The sequence below is a fragment of the Callorhinus ursinus genome, unplaced genomic scaffold (assembly GCF_003265705.2).
Source record: "Callorhinus ursinus isolate GAN/ISIS: 27379988/994484 unplaced genomic scaffold, GSC_fseal_2.0 scaffold10, whole genome shotgun sequence".
NCBI lineage: Eukaryota > Metazoa > Chordata > Mammalia > Carnivora > Otariidae > Callorhinus > Callorhinus ursinus.
In genome coordinates this window covers 77,370,462-77,385,204 of record NW_027397072.1, presented here as the reverse complement: position 1 = coordinate 77,385,204, position 14,743 = coordinate 77,370,462, and the positions used below count along the sequence as shown (strand labels likewise).

The 14,743-nt window shown below is 51.3% G+C and overlaps 1 protein-coding gene across 1 annotated transcript; it reads left to right on the top strand.

The window, feature by feature from the left end:
* The first annotated feature begins 5,426 nt into the window (after positions 1 to 5,426).
* On the top strand, positions 5,427 to 14,283 carry ACTR1B (actin related protein 1B). The gene is made up of 11 exons (XM_025868954.2): positions 5,427 to 5,641; positions 7,728 to 7,792; positions 9,065 to 9,140; positions 10,210 to 10,335; positions 10,680 to 10,804; positions 11,038 to 11,254; positions 11,391 to 11,483; positions 11,572 to 11,746; positions 12,751 to 12,812; positions 13,068 to 13,108; positions 13,270 to 14,283. Exons 1-11 carry the CDS (start codon positions 5,594 to 5,596, stop codon positions 13,370 to 13,372), a joined length of 1,131 nt encoding a protein of 376 aa, XP_025724739.1. The 5' UTR covers positions 5,427 to 5,593; the 3' UTR covers positions 13,373 to 14,283.
* Positions 14,284 to 14,743: the final 460 nt, after the last annotated feature.

Here is a 14,743-nt window from a genome sequence, read left to right as displayed (position 1 = left end):
CCCTCTGTCTCTCATGAATAAATAAATAAAATCTTTAAAAAATAAATAAATAAATAAAGTACATAAAGAACACAACTTAATATAAATAGACAACCAGGGTGCCTGGGTGGCTCAGTTGGTTAAGCGTCTGCCTTTTGCTCAGGTCATTATCCCGGGGTCCTGGGATGGAGCCCTGCATCAGGCTCCCTGCTCAGCAGGAGCCTGCTTCTGCCCTTCCCCTCCACTTGTGCTCTCTCATGATCTCTCTCTCAAATAAATAAAATATTTTTAAAATAATAATAATAAATAGACAATTTAAAAATGGGATTGAGAGTTGAAGACACTTTGCTGAAGAAGACATATGGATGACAAATGAGCACATGAAAAGATGCTCAACATTATTAGTCATTAGAGAAATATACATTAAAATTGTTAGGAAGGCTAAAAGTTTAAAAGACTGACAATAGGGGCGCCTGGGTGGCTCAGTCATTAAGCATCTGCCTCCCTGCTCGGTGGGGAGCCTGCTTCTCCCTCTCCCACTCCCCCTGCTTGTGATCCCTCTCTCGCTGTGTCTCTCTCTGTCAAATAAATAAAATCTTTAAAAAAATAAAAATAAAAAATAAAAGACTGACAATACCTAATGTTGGTGAGGATGTAGAGCAATACACTCCTGGTGAAAGTGTAATATGGGGCAACACTTTAGAAAACAGCATTTTCTTAAAACATTATACACGTATTTGCTATACGATCCAGCCTTTCCACTTCTAGGTATTTACCCAAGAGAAATGAAGCATATGCCCACAAAATTATGCATGAATGGTCATAGCAGCTTTATGTGCAAAAGGTAAAAGCTAGACACACTCCAAATACTCACAATAGGTGAATGGATAAACAAATTGTGGTATGTCCATGTAATTAAAGTTACTACACAATTGGGGCACCTGGGTGGCTCAGTCAGTTAAGCATCTGCCTTCAGCTCAGGTCATGATTCCAGGGTCCTGGGATGGAGCCCTGAATGGGCTCCCTGCTCAGCCGAGAACCTGCTTCTTCCTCTCCCTCTGCCTGCCGCTCCCCCTGCTTGTGCTCTCTCTCTCTCTTTCTCTCCCTGTCAAATAAATAAAATAAAATATTTTTTAAATAAGATAAAATTAAAATAAGATAAAATTACTAAACAATTAAAAGTAACAAACATGTTACACGCAATAACATGAAGCAATCTCAAAATACATGTGCTGAGTGAAAGAAGTCAGACAACAAAAGAAATACATACAGATGAGTCCATTTATGTAGTCTATTTATATACAATTTAAAATCCCACTATATTACAATTCATTATATATATTTAAATATATAAATACTGTATTATGCATAACCATGTAATCATATACAATAGAGAATTCTAGAAAATGACAACTAATCTATAGTACAGAAAGTCCTGGCTAGTGCTTGTCTAAGGACAAAGGAGCAAAAGGGGGAGGAAAGGAAGGGCTTACCAAGGTGCCTGATGAACTGCAGGGCAATGTATATCTTCATTATCCTGATAGGGGAAAATGGTTTCACGGTGTATTCATATGTCAAAATTCACTAAACTGTACTCTTTATATATATGCAGTTTACTGTGTGTCATTTCTATTTCACAGAGCATAAGAAAATGCAATGTATAACAAGGTGACCCTATGTTTTCACCTGTGAGATACACAAAAATGAAACAGAATGATAGGGTTCTGATTTGAAGATAGTAAATTACACCCAGGCATCTTACTCTTCAGGTCACCTCAATCTTCCATCCTAAGTGCCCAAGGAAATAATAAGATAAGATCTTAAAAGGAAATCCAACAGAAATCAAAGGCGAAGCACTCAGGCTACAGCACGAACTCATCCAATTTTCAGTTAATTTAGATGACAGTATTTCGTTAATAGTTTTGTTTGGTAACTAATTTTTCTCAAATCATTGGTGGCCACAGCTGGGTATCTGTAGTAGAAAGGATGAGGAGGTAGCATCAGGCAGAGCATTCCATCTTCTCTGTCTTTCTTTTGGGGTCTGTCTCTCAGGGAAATCCCCAAAGACCCTATCCGATGGTTCTTCCATGCGTGCTAAGAACTGACCTGCATTGGTAACTTTTGTCTTTATTGAAATTGAGAAGATCTAAGAGCTAGGGAGCCATCCAGGTAAGAAATGGGGAGATGCTGAGAGGAGCTAGAAGGAGCAAGGAGGGAGTGGCTGGCCTTGCAGGTGTGGGGGATTCTCTCACCTTATCACTCTCTCCTGCCCCTCCCGGTTTTTCTTTCTCTTTGTCCCTTTCTCCCTCCAAAGTAAGGTTTCTGAGCTCTTCTTCTTCATGGTTGTCTCAGAGGATAATTGATGAGCCTGCCCTCCTGCCTCTGTAGCTGGGTTTGCTCTACAGCCTTCAATAACGTGTACTTTGGGGGCCCTTTTCAGCCACTCTTCCCCCAGCACTGTTGCCCCTGCTGCCCAGGGTTCATGGAGTTTCTTCGCAAGCAGAACCCTAGCACTTCTTTCATAAATGCTTGGCTGTTTGTCATGCAGATACTTTTCCACTTCAGTTTTTTTTTATTTCATTTAAAAAGTAATATGTCTGAAAGGCAGACATACAGACCAATGAACTAGAACAGAGAGCCCAGAAATAAGCCCTCACATATGTGGTCAAACGATTTTGACAAATGCCAAAACCATTCAATGGGGAAAGGACAGCCTTTTCAACAAAAGGTGCTGGGAAACTGGATATCCACATGCAAAAGAATAAAGTTGGACCCTTACCCAACATTATATACAAAAAACCCAAAACGGGTCAAAGTCCTAAATATAAGAACTAAAACTATAAAATCCTTAAAATAAAACAGGGCAAGGGGTGCCTGGGTGGCTCAGTTGGTTAAGCGTCTGACTTCGACTCTGATCTCAGGGTCCTGAGATCCAGCCCTCCATGGGGCTCTCCTCAACAGGGAGTCTGCTTGTCCCTCTCCCTCTGCCCCTCCCCTGGCTCATGTGCGTGCTCTCTCTAAAATAAATAAATAAATAATCTTAAAAAAATTTTTTTAAATAAAACAGGACAAAAGCTTCAGGACATTGGATTTGGTGATGATTTCTCAGATATGAAACCGAAGACACAGACAACAACAACAAAAATGGACAAATTGGGCTTCCTGAAAATGCAAAAAATTTGTGCATCAGAAGACACTATTAACAGAGTAAAAAGGCAATCCACAGAATGGGGAAAATATTTGCAAATATCTGATAAAGGATTAATATCCAGAATGTGTAGAGAGCTCCTAAAACTCAACAACAAATAATCGATTCAGAAATGGACAAAAGATTTGAATAGACATTGCTCCAAAGAAGATATACAAATGGCCAATAAGCACATGAAAAGATGCTCAACCTCACAAATCATTAAAGCAATGCAAATCAAAACGATGATGAGATACCACCATACATCCATTATGTTGGCTACTAAAAACAAAAACAAAAACAAAACCAGAAAATAACGAGTGTTGATGAGAATGTGGAGAAACTGGAACCCTCTTGGGCTGTTGTTCGGAATGTAAAATTGTGCTGCTGCTATGGAAAACAGCATGGCCCTTCCTCAAAAAATTAAAAATAGAACTACCATATGATCCAGCAACCCTATATGTGGCTATATATGCCAAAGAATTGAAAACAGGGTTTCAAAGAGGCATTTATACACCCATGTTCATGGTAGTGTTATTCCCAGTAGCTAAGATGTGGAAGCAACCCAAGGTCCCTCAAGAGATGAATGAATAAGCAAAATGTGGTATGGTCATATAATAGAATGTTATTCAGCCTTAAAAAGAAAGGAAATCCTGTCACATGCTACAACATGGATGAACCTTGAGGACATGCCAAGTAGAATAAACTAGTCACAAAAGGGTAACTATTATATGATTCCACTTACATGAGGTATCTAAATGCATAGAAACAAAGTAGAACAGTGGTTGTCCTGGCCTGAGGGGAGAGGGAATGGGGAGTTACTGTTTAATAAGTACAAAGTTGCAGTTTTACAAGATGAAAAGAGTTCTGGAGATGAATGATGGTAATGGTTGCACAACATTATGAATGTATTTAATACCACTCAACTGTACACTTAAAAATGGTTAAGATGGTAAATTTTATGTTGTGTGTATTCTGCCACAATAAAAAAGATGGGGGGAAAATATATACATGAACAAGTTAAAAACAATTCAATAGCAAAAAAAAAATTATATTGTAAAAAAAAGAATTCCCCCTTCATTCACCCACATTTACCCGTGGTCCCTTTCCCATGTGAGCCCTGAAGTTGCCTCATATACTTTTTGGAGACTCTCACACATAAAACATTTTGGACACTGTGTCTGGCTTTCTTTGCTTTGACTTAGCCCTATGTCCTGATGTGTTTCATATGAGATTATATAAAACTTCATTATTTTTGATGGTTGCACACTGGCCCATTTTATGAATGCATACTTATTATTCCATTTGCATAAAGTTCCTAAATCGGCAAAACTAACCTTTGGTGTTACAATTCAGGAAAGCAGTCACCTCGGAGGAGGAGCCGGGCAGCGACTGAGGAGCGGGTAGCTTCTGGGGTGCTGGTCATGCTCTGTTTCTTAAACTCAGTTATGGTTAGACAAGTGTGCCCACACTGTAATAATTCATTGAAATGTGATTTCTGCACTTTTCTGTATAATGTTGTGCTTCACCTTTACCAAATTTAATCTCACAGTTTAGTGGGAAAGGTGTAAGTAGAAGCAAATAACCATGGCTCAGTTTGGTAAATGAATTTAGGACTCGATCCCTTGCACCGTTGCGGCTACAGACCCCAGAGGCGCTGGAGGCTGCGGGCATGCTGACCCCAGCTGTTGCTAGCTGGATAGCCCCGGGCTAGTCACAGAGTTGTGAGGCCCCTCTATCCCCACATCTGCGAAATGGGAATAAGAATACAGCTACCTGACAGTTAGTGCAAGGATTTAATATAATCTATGTAAAATGGGTAGAAGTGCTCCGCAAACACACAGCAGGTGTTCGATTAACGCCAGCTACCAAGTTACCACAGAACTGTAATTTTTACATGGAAAAGGATTCTCCCCAGTGCTCGGTAAAGAAATGCCTTGGGTAAAATACCCAGCCCCGGCCTCCTCGTGGACTACACGCTCACGAAGTAGCGTGGTCGCAGGTGCTGCCGCTCGGGAACGAAGTCTTCCAGGACAGGTGACTCTCAGAACTCCCTAGACTCTGCCCGGGTCCCCTTTAAAAGCCGAGCCATGACGTCACCCCGCCCCCCCCAAAACACGGCGCAGCCTACCTTGGAAGCGCCCCGGCAATACTTCCAGGAGGCCTCAATTGGCTGGTCAGCACCCGGAGGCCCCGCCCCCTTGCCCGCAGCAGGCCCGGGGCGCTCGCCGTCAATCCGCACGAATGGGAGCGGTGATTGGCCGGGGTGGGGGGGCGCCCTCCACCAAGCCCCGCGGGGCTAGCGTAAGCTGCGCGTGCGGGATGGGAGGGGCGCGGCACCGTGTCTAGAGCGGCCGCGGTCTAGGTCCGCACGCCCGCGGGTCCCTCCTGCAGCCCCGCGCTGGGCAGGGCCGGCCCGGCCGGGCCATGGAGTCCTACGACATTATCGCCAACCAGCCGGTGGTCATCGACAACGTGAGGCCCGGCAGTCGGGGGGAGGACGGGCGCCCTGCCCCCGGGGGCGCATGCGGCGGCGCCGGGAGGGACCCCCGCCAGTCTCCACTAGTCCTCCATGCACTGCCCGCCCTCCACGTCCGCCTAGGGCTCTCCTGCTCAGCTGGTTCTGTCGCCTGGGCCTTGGGGCCAGCCCCTACACCGGTGCAGCGGAACTCCTGCCCGAAGCGCCCCCCCCGTCCCCCCCGAGCCCGGCGGGGAGGTACTGGAGAGGCAGGGGATCCATCTGTCTAGCGACACTTGATCAGCATCGGAAGTGCTGGAGTGACAGCCTGACGGCCCAGCCATGCACCCGTGTGTCAGGCCTGGGGACGCACTCTGAACTCTTCTTGCTTGAGAGGGGGGTCAGTGGTTAGGTTTCGGCCCCAGCCCCTTTACCCTCTTCTCGGGCTCTGGGTGCCCCTCCTCATAGAAGAGGAGAGACAGCATTTGTCCTTTTGCACAGTGCTGGTCTGATCTTTCAGGGAGAGTTCGCTTGGTGACCTCCACAACAGCAGTTCCCAAGAGGCTGCAACTCTTAGAGTGTCCAGAGTGGACAGGCCCTACTGGGCTCTTTGGGGGGGGGCGGGGGGATATATATATATATATATATATTTTAAGTTCTGCCAACCACATATCCACCATCACCTGGTTGGCCACTTGGCTGCTTTGACCCTCTCCTTAAGTACTCCTTGCCGGTGCTGAGCAGAAATTCCACAGCTAGCAGGACAGTGGGGAGAGTTCAGGACCACTCTTCCCAAGACCCATAGCAGTTTGGGATAATGGTTTGGAAGCTTCAGAGAAAAGTTGCCTGGCTTCCTTGTGGCCTTGTCCTTCAGCAATGGGGCTCAGCATGTTTTCAGCTGCCCTCAGGATTTCTGACCTCAGAACTTTCCAGTCCATGGGAGGAAAATGAAAGGCAGGAGATCTACAGATCTGCCCCTAGCTGGGTATTTGCCTGAGCTGTGTGTGCCTTGGAGTTTTTGATTATGACTCACTCCTCTTACTGGGATGTGTCTCCCTCCCACATGACCCCCATGTAATCCTGAATGGCTTTTTTTTTTTTTCCCTCGGAGTATCCACGTGGGCTCCTTGAATCACAGCAGGGGATGTTTAATAAGAAGGCTAGAACTGGGCTCGGAGGTCCTCTCCAATAGGCTACAGGAGGAACTAGGACACTTCCTTTCTTGGGCAGATCATTCACTTAGGCTAACCAACAGGCTTAGGAGTTCAGAGGACAACCTTCCTGGTCCCCGTGGGCTTCCAGCCTCTCCTCTCTAACGCGAGGATGTTTATTTCTGCACTGCACCAAAAGGTTGTGACAGTGATCTGTGGGAAGTGAGGTTGAGAGGCTGATTCCTTCATTAGTGGGAGGTTTCTAGATACCAGGTTCCCTTTAAGATCCTAAGTCTAGTTTCCATGCTGGAGCAGTGGTGGGACCAAGTTCTTTACCTGTAGTCTTTGGAGAAGCCACTTGAAGAGAGGTGCCAGTTGTCACTGTGTACACAGTGATCTTCCCCGGGTGGGTCCTGTATGTGGTCAATGTCTGCTGGGATGGGAGGTGGGGGTGGCCAGGGGCTATTGAAAAAAAACTGTGCTTGGAGGTTGCTTCTAGATGACTTTGGGGAGTAGCTTATGCTGCTAGGGATTCCTCCTGCCTAGAACTGACCCTAGAGTGTGCAGAGGAGGATGTAGTTCATGCTTTCTCAATCTCCACAATATTGACGTAGATAGATAGTTTTAAATAATTCTTGGTGTGTGAGGGGCTGGCCTGTGTATTGTAGGATATTTAGTAGGATCCCTGGCATCTACCCCCTAGGTGCCAGTAGCCCTCTCCCCCTGCTCTCCCCTCCCCAGTCTCCAGACATTGTCACATTTGGGAGGAGGGGTGCAAAATAACCCCCGAGTTGTGAATCCCTGGTGTCCTTGTAAATGATCTTGCCCTCTTGGCAGGATCTCAGACTTCCTCCCCGGGCTGCCATGATGGAGCAGCCAGTTCTCTCTACTGCAGGGCACTGCCTTCATCTGGAGGTGTATGTCAGGAGCTAAACATTGTTTTTCCTTGCAGGGTTCGGGGGTGATCAAGGCTGGCTTTGCAGGAGACCAGATTCCCAAATACTGTTTCCCAAACTAGTAAGTGTTGCTCAGGCAGCAGCCCTAACCTTTTTGTTGGATTCCTAGAAGAACATTGGCTCTCTGTCACAGCTCTCTTTGAAGCCAACTCTTGCCCCCCACCTATAAGGGAAAACATCAGACTTGTGAGGCTAATGCTGTTACCGGCTCTGGAAGGACAAGACAAGTGCTCTGGGCTTCCTCCTCTTTGAAGTCTCATTTGGTCCCTCCTTGAGCCAGGAAGGAAGGAGAAGCCACCAGCATTCTGTTGGGAACAGGGTGGCATAGCAGCAGCAAGAATGGAAGGGAGACAGCTCTGGGAGAAAAACCCAAATACAGAGGAGAAAGAGTGGAATATTAATGCACAGCCATCCTTTCCTCCCAGGAAATGTTTCTTTCAGGGCTTGTTTATTTTCCAACTCTAGAAAATAATGGGTTTCAGTCAAGGGGAGTGTTTCCCTGAATAGAGCCGGTGACAGCAGGGGTAAGGGGGGAAAGCACGGAATAAACCTGGAGTGCTCCTTTGGCTACTGTAGCCCATCGGGAAGTTTTCCCTGGGTGGTGCTTCTTCTCAAATCCTGGAGGTTTTAGAGGGATTAGCCTAAGTGGGGGCACTGGGGGGCCCCAAAGTGGCTGGCTATACCAAGAACCCCACCCCTGGTCTGGGGACAGGGCCAGCTTGGAGCACCAAGCACTCAGTAGGGCTTCAGCTTTCTTTTCTGAACCCCACTTCGGTACAATTAAAAGTTCCTATTGATGTGCAGGGAACTTGGGGCAAATTTTGGAATGGTAGGTCGTCCGTCCAGTCTTCCAAGAACTGAATCTGTATTCTGAAAGCCCTGGCAGTGGGCAGGGGCAGGACCAAATGAATGAGAGAGAGGTGCACAAGGGAGCCATGACCCAACTTTGGGACCTTGGCCTGTAGACAGTGGCAGCAGCCCTGCCCTTCTGTAATTGAGAGTGTGGGCTGAGTCATTGTGGCTACAGAAGCTGACCCTCTGCCAGGGCTGGACCATGAAGGGCCGAGATTCCAGAGCTCTCCGCCCTCTCTGGGGGGGGGGGGGTGAGGAATGGAAAGGATACCTTTTCTTCTGACCCTGAGCATGCCATCCTGCCAAGGCCTGCTATGTAGGCCCCTATCCCCTAGGCCTGGGTTCTGGCCTTTGCCATGTGGCCACGTCCAGATGCTTTGGAGCAGTTACCCTTTGACCACAAGAGTTAGACTTTGGTTTTCCTGGACGTGGGCTCACCCACGCCCCCCACCCACCTTGCTGACTCGACCTGTCCTTGCAGTGTCGGGCGCCCTAAGCACATGCGAGTGATGGCTGGAGCCCTGGAGGGGGACCTCTTCATTGGACCAAAAGCAGAGGTAACACCTGTGGAGCCTGCCTTTGCCTGGGCTTGGGGTCTTCATAATCCCGGGAACATGAGCTCGTGGTCAGACCTGTACCTCCCGAGAGGGAATCTGTTTTCTGGGGCCATCTGTCTGGTATCTTCCTGGGCTCTCAAGGCTTCAGCTCGGAAACACCCTGAGATGGCACAAGGGTTCCTGTATGGGGGAACAGACTACTTCATGCCCTGTCTTGTAGAGCGATTTGGAAGCTACAGAGGGAAGAATTGATTAAAAAGTGACTTAAGAGTCTGGATCCCTCAGACTTGATGACTGATAGAAATGAGTGTCATGGGGCCACCTCTTACACTCCAGGTGGGGTGGCTTGTCTAAATGCTGCATGGCCAGAGGAGGCCCCGGGGGGAGGAGCGGAGGTGTAGGGGGGCAGCAGCAAGTGCAGTTTAGGCACCGGGGGGACACAGTGTGGGGGGGGCTGAGCCAGGGGTGCAGAGATGCGGGCCTCTCAGGAGGTGGGGTCGGTAGGAGCCATGGCTGTGGGTGAGAGCGGTCCAGTGGTGTTTGGTGAAAGGGGGCACGCTCTGGGGGCCCACCGAAGGGCAGGTCCGTGCAGGACGTGTGAGCAGTGGCTGAAAAGCTGGAAGGAGCAGTGAGCCACAGGTGACCACAGGAGAGAACAGCGTGGGATCGGCCACAAGGCGGCTCCTGGCTCCAGAGCAGTCACTGCAGAGTGGTGGGAAGGAAACTGGGCAGTGTGAGGGGAAAAGAGAGGAGAACATGTTGGTGGCAAGTAGAGAAGCCCCCGAAGCACAGCCAGGGGAGGAAGGGGAGGACTAGCATTGGAGGGAGCACGTCGCCACCCTCGCTGTCCCTTGCCAGTTGAAGCTGACTGGGCCCTGAGGGCCTGAGAAGCTGCTGCTGGACAGAGGAGGCTGTGCTGAGTGCAGGACCTGCCACCAGGCTTGGGGACACCCAGGAAGCAGTGGTGGTTCTATTCAGGGCAGATGAAGGGGTGGCTTCCAGGAAGGCGGAAAGCGGTTGCTGGAGAGGGGCTCGGCGCTCCGGCTGACCTTCCCACCCTCCCCGACAGGAGCACCGGGGGCTGCTGGCCATCCGCTACCCCATGGAGCACGGCGTGGTACGGGACTGGAACGACATGGAGCGCATCTGGCAGTACGTCTACTCCAAGGACCAGCTGCAGACTTTCTCCGAGGAGGTGTGACAGGCAGCCCCGAATTCCCCACTCTGCCCTCGCTCTGCAGTCTCACTGCTCTTTCCTTCCTGGTTGTGCTGCCCCGCTTCCTCTGGATTTTATTAGCACCTGCTGCCTCTTCGTGGCGTGGATGCGGGTCCGCACAGTCGGTGGCTGCCAAGTCGAGTTCTCCAGAGAAAGCGGGATCTTTGGAAGGGGAACTGCTGACAGACAGTGGGCTCTTGCCCTCGGGCAGGACGGCAGGCTGAAGCAGCCTGTGCTCACAGCGGGGGGCTGGCCGGCTGGGAAGATCCTTCTAGGGCCTAGCACGTTGTCTGCGCGTGCCTAAACCCTGCCATCTCTTGTAGCATCCTGTTCTCCTAACGGAGGCTCCACTCAACCCAAGTAAGAACCGGGAGAAGGCAGCAGAGGTGTTCTTTGAGACCTTCAACGTGCCAGCCCTGTTTATCTCCATGCAGGCCGTGCTCAGCCTGTGAGTGCTCCCTAAGCCCTGGGGGTCCCCTGGGTCCCCGTCCTCCCTGCGGCCATCCTCCTGCTCATGTCTCACTTGCCCATAGAAACAGCCCCCTGGTAACTGTTCCTTTGGGGAGTTCCTCAGGTCCCTATTTCAGACCCGATAATGCCCATGTCCCAGGGTCCCTTCCAGGGGTGAGGAGGGCCCCGTGCCTCAGTGGCTGAGGTGAAGGGATGCTGACCTGGTGACAGGTATGCAACAGGACGCACGACGGGAGTGGTCTTGGACTCGGGGGACGGGGTCACTCATGCCGTCCCCATCTACGAGGGCTTTGCCATGCCGCACTCCATCATGCGCGTGGACGTTGCTGGCCGTGATGTCTCCCGCTACCTCCGGCTACTGCTGCGCAAGGAAGGAGTTGACTTTCACACCTCAGCCGAGTTCGAGGTTGTCCGGACCATCAAAGAGGTGACAGATGGCCGGAGGGTGTGGAGGCAGGCTGGGTGCGGCAGCGGGAGGTGGCGGCACCAAGGCGTGAGGCTGAGCCCCGGGTGTGGGTTTCCCGGTTGCAGCCTTCTGAGCACTGTGTCCCTGCCCACCGCAGCGAGCCTGCTACCTCTCCATCAGCCCGCAGAAGGAGGAGGCTCTGGAGGCGGAGAAGGTGCAGTACACCTTGCCAGACGGCAGCGTGCTCGACGTAAGTTGCCCGGCCCGGCACTGGGGGGGGCGGCGGTGACGATGCTATCTGGAGGAAGAAGAGGCCCCCTCAATCTTGTGTTCCAAAGGTGGGGCCAGCGCGGTTCCGGGCCCCTGAGCTGCTGTTCCAGCCAGACCTGGTAGGCGATGAGAGTGAAGGGCTCCACGAGGTGCTGGCCTTCGCCATCCACAAGTCTGACATGGACCTTCGCCGGACGCTGTTCGCCAACATTGTGCTTTCGGGTGGCTCTACGCTTTTCAAAGGTAGCCCCATTTGGGAGGTGGCGATCAAGACTAAGGTACCATCAGGACCCAGACCGCACCCCCCTCCCTGGAGCCTGGGACGTGGCCCGTTTTCTATTGGCTTTTTGGTACTCACCATTTATTTTTTTAAGAGAAAGGCTTAAAATTAAATTTTATTGACTTTGTAAGTAGGTGAGAAGTTCACATAAGATCTGAAATGTGTGAGATGACGTCTCCCTTTCCCCACTGTCTTGGTCGCCCTGCCCCCTCCCCCGGCAGGTACAGGTTCCTCAGCTGTGCGCTCAGCAGCACGGTGCAGGTGTAAGCGAAAGTGCGTTCCCCTTGCTCCCGCTTTTACACCCATCATAACACGCTCCCCGAGCTGCACACCATGTATTTGTCACATAGCCCCATATCTGGAAGGTCTTTCCCCATCCATGTGAGCCCTTTCATACGGCCATGTGGCATTTCGCTGAATGGATGTGCCGTTTCCCCCTTGACCTGCTGATGGCCTGCGAGGTTGTTGCAGCCATCTCTAAGCACAGAGATGCTCCATCGGACAACCTCACGCAGTAAGAATATCCCTAGGGGAAATCCCAGGAGACTTGCTGAGTCCGAGGGTTGGGCATAGGTTCTTGTTATCTGGTAGATACCGCCAAAGTGAGTCCCCCAGGGCCCTCCCAGCACTGCGTGTGATCTTTGCCTCTGTGATGGGCAGAAATGGTAGATATTCCCCTGATTTGTCATTTACCTGTGACTTTGCTTTGGGTGGAAGAGCGCAGGAGCCAGACTGAGCTGTGTGACTCGGGGTTCCCTCTCACACTGGCTCTCTGGGGAAGCTGGGCCCACCTCAGGCATGGTGCTCTTTCCTGCCCTTGGGGTCGCTTGCCCCCCTCCTTGATCCTGGAAAGAACTAGTAAAAGAAGGGTGGCAGCAGCTGGGGACACCAGAGGGTAGAGATGGGGGTGCTAGTGGTAAGGGGGTTCAGATGTGGGCCCTGGGCTCAGCCAGCCTTGTGTTCACAGGCTTCGGTGACCGATTGCTAAGTGAAGTGAAGAAGCTTGCCCCAAAGGATGTCAAAATCAAGGTGAGGTTACAGGGAGCCCCAGGGGGCATGGGGGTGCTAGGCAACCTTGACTGTGGGGGAGGAAAGGACAAATGCCACCTCGACACCCTCTCACTCCCAGCTCAGCTCGGCCACCTCCTCCGTGTCCGGCTGCTCCCACTGCTCCCAGCTGATACACTTGCTACCTGGCCTCGGGCCCTCGGGGAAAGGCTCCCAAGGCTGGGGTGGGGGCTGCCGTGTGGGATGGACAATTACATTGCTGCTTGTTCCCTCTAGATCTCGGCCCCTCAGGAGCGGCTGTACTCCACGTGGATCGGGTGAGGCGGGGCTCACGGGGAGGGCTCTGGGAGGAGACCATTGGCCCAGGCCAGGTGGGGTGGGTTCCCTCCCAGGTAAAGGAGATGGAGCTCTGAGTGCCCAGAAATGGTCGATGGCCGAACCCTTGGGTCCACAAGAGTCTATCCCTCCCTTCTCACAGTGGCTCCATCCTGGCCTCGCTCGATACTTTTAAGAAGATGTGGGTATCCAAAAAGGAGTATGAAGAGGATGGCTCCCGTGCTATTCATCGTAAAACCTTCTAGTGCCCGAAGAGGTGTAGCGTGTTGGGAGAGTGGGAGGAAAGGGGAGTCAGAGCCCTTACCCCTTTCCGGTCTGGGCTCACATCCTAGGCTTAGGGTCCCCTGCATGCCCTGAACCCTGGGCAGATGGGGCAGCCATGCTTCCCTGCAGCCCTCCCCTGCGCACGCGCACACACGCACACACGCGCACACACGCACACAGTAACATTTAGCTGCATGGATGGAGTCATGAGCTGGAACTTAGGAATTGAGGAGCCCAGCTTTGGATTTTTCCAGGGGTCTCCCCTGGCAGGGTCTCGTTCTGACCCCTGGGGCTGCTTCCCCAGGCTCCGAGGCCAGGATCCCACCCAGAGCCAGAGTGCCTGGATGCCTGCGTAGCTGGCCTTGAGGCATGGGTGGAGGGGTGGCCAGCAGCTCCCCACTGGTGCGTCACCGCTTCCTGTGCCACACCTAGGCATCCCTTACCCTATCGCATTCAGTGCTCCTGTCTTCCTAGGTGGATGCCTTGGTGTAGGCTGAGGACTGGGCAGTCTTCCATCCCCAGCCAAGGGTCTGGGGGGATCAGACCCTTTGGAGCCAGGGCAGAGGATCATGGGGTCCGGGTGGCCAGTTTATTGCGGTCTCCCTTCAAAGCACTTCATTGACACTGCTCCCTCTCCTTTACCTTAGTGCCCTGGATAGGAAAGGGTTAACGGTCTTCCATTTGTTGAGAGGAAGCCACTTAATCTGAAGTCAGACCTAGAAGGAGTAAGGGGGGCACATTTCCTTTTCCCACCTCTCCCATGAAGGAGGTTTTCATTGACCCTGTGGCCAGGACCCCCACTTCCCTCTCCCAGATATGTACAATAATTTAACACAGTTGCCTGAAAACCTTTTTTGTAAATCATTATAGTAATAATTATGGACAAGGCCTAGTGCGTGGCTCTGTTTTCTTGTGGTTCTTTGTGTTGTTGTTCACTCATCCATCCCTGGGGACTCTGAGAGAAAGGACCAGCAAGAAGGCAGCATGGCACTGGCTCTAGCTCAGAAGCCTGAGGGTTTCAGTGGTTGGCGGGGCAACGAGGCACAGGAGGCCCCAGGAGGTTGGGCTCTCAACCTGGTGGTAGAATTCCCCTGCCTCATTACCCACTTGCTGCAATCCGCCAGGAGGAGTGGAGAACTCAGAAGCAGAGAACAAGGCTGCCTTCCCCAGCCTTATTCCTGGACAAGACCTCATGGCAGGCAGGGCTGGGGCTCGGGGCATCCGCACCCGCCCATTCTGTCTGGGCACCTCTGCTGGCCTGCTCAGACATGGCCGAGGCTGACAGACCCAACAGTGATGTGGGCTCAGGGGTCAGGCCAGCTGGAAGGAGACTGTGGGGGGAGGTGGAGAAG

Coding starts and splice junctions, on each gene's coding strand:
- ACTR1B (XM_025868954.2), top strand. CDS start 5,594: ATGGAGTCCTACGACATTATCGCCAACCAGCCGGTGGTCATCGACAAC. Junction 9,141..10,209: donor TCATTGGACCAAAAGCAGAG/GTAACACCTGTG, acceptor CCTCCCCGACAG/GAGCACCGGGGGCTGCTGGC. Junction 10,336..10,679: donor TGCAGACTTTCTCCGAGGAG/GTGTGACAGGCA, acceptor CATCTCTTGTAG/CATCCTGTTCTCCTAACGGA.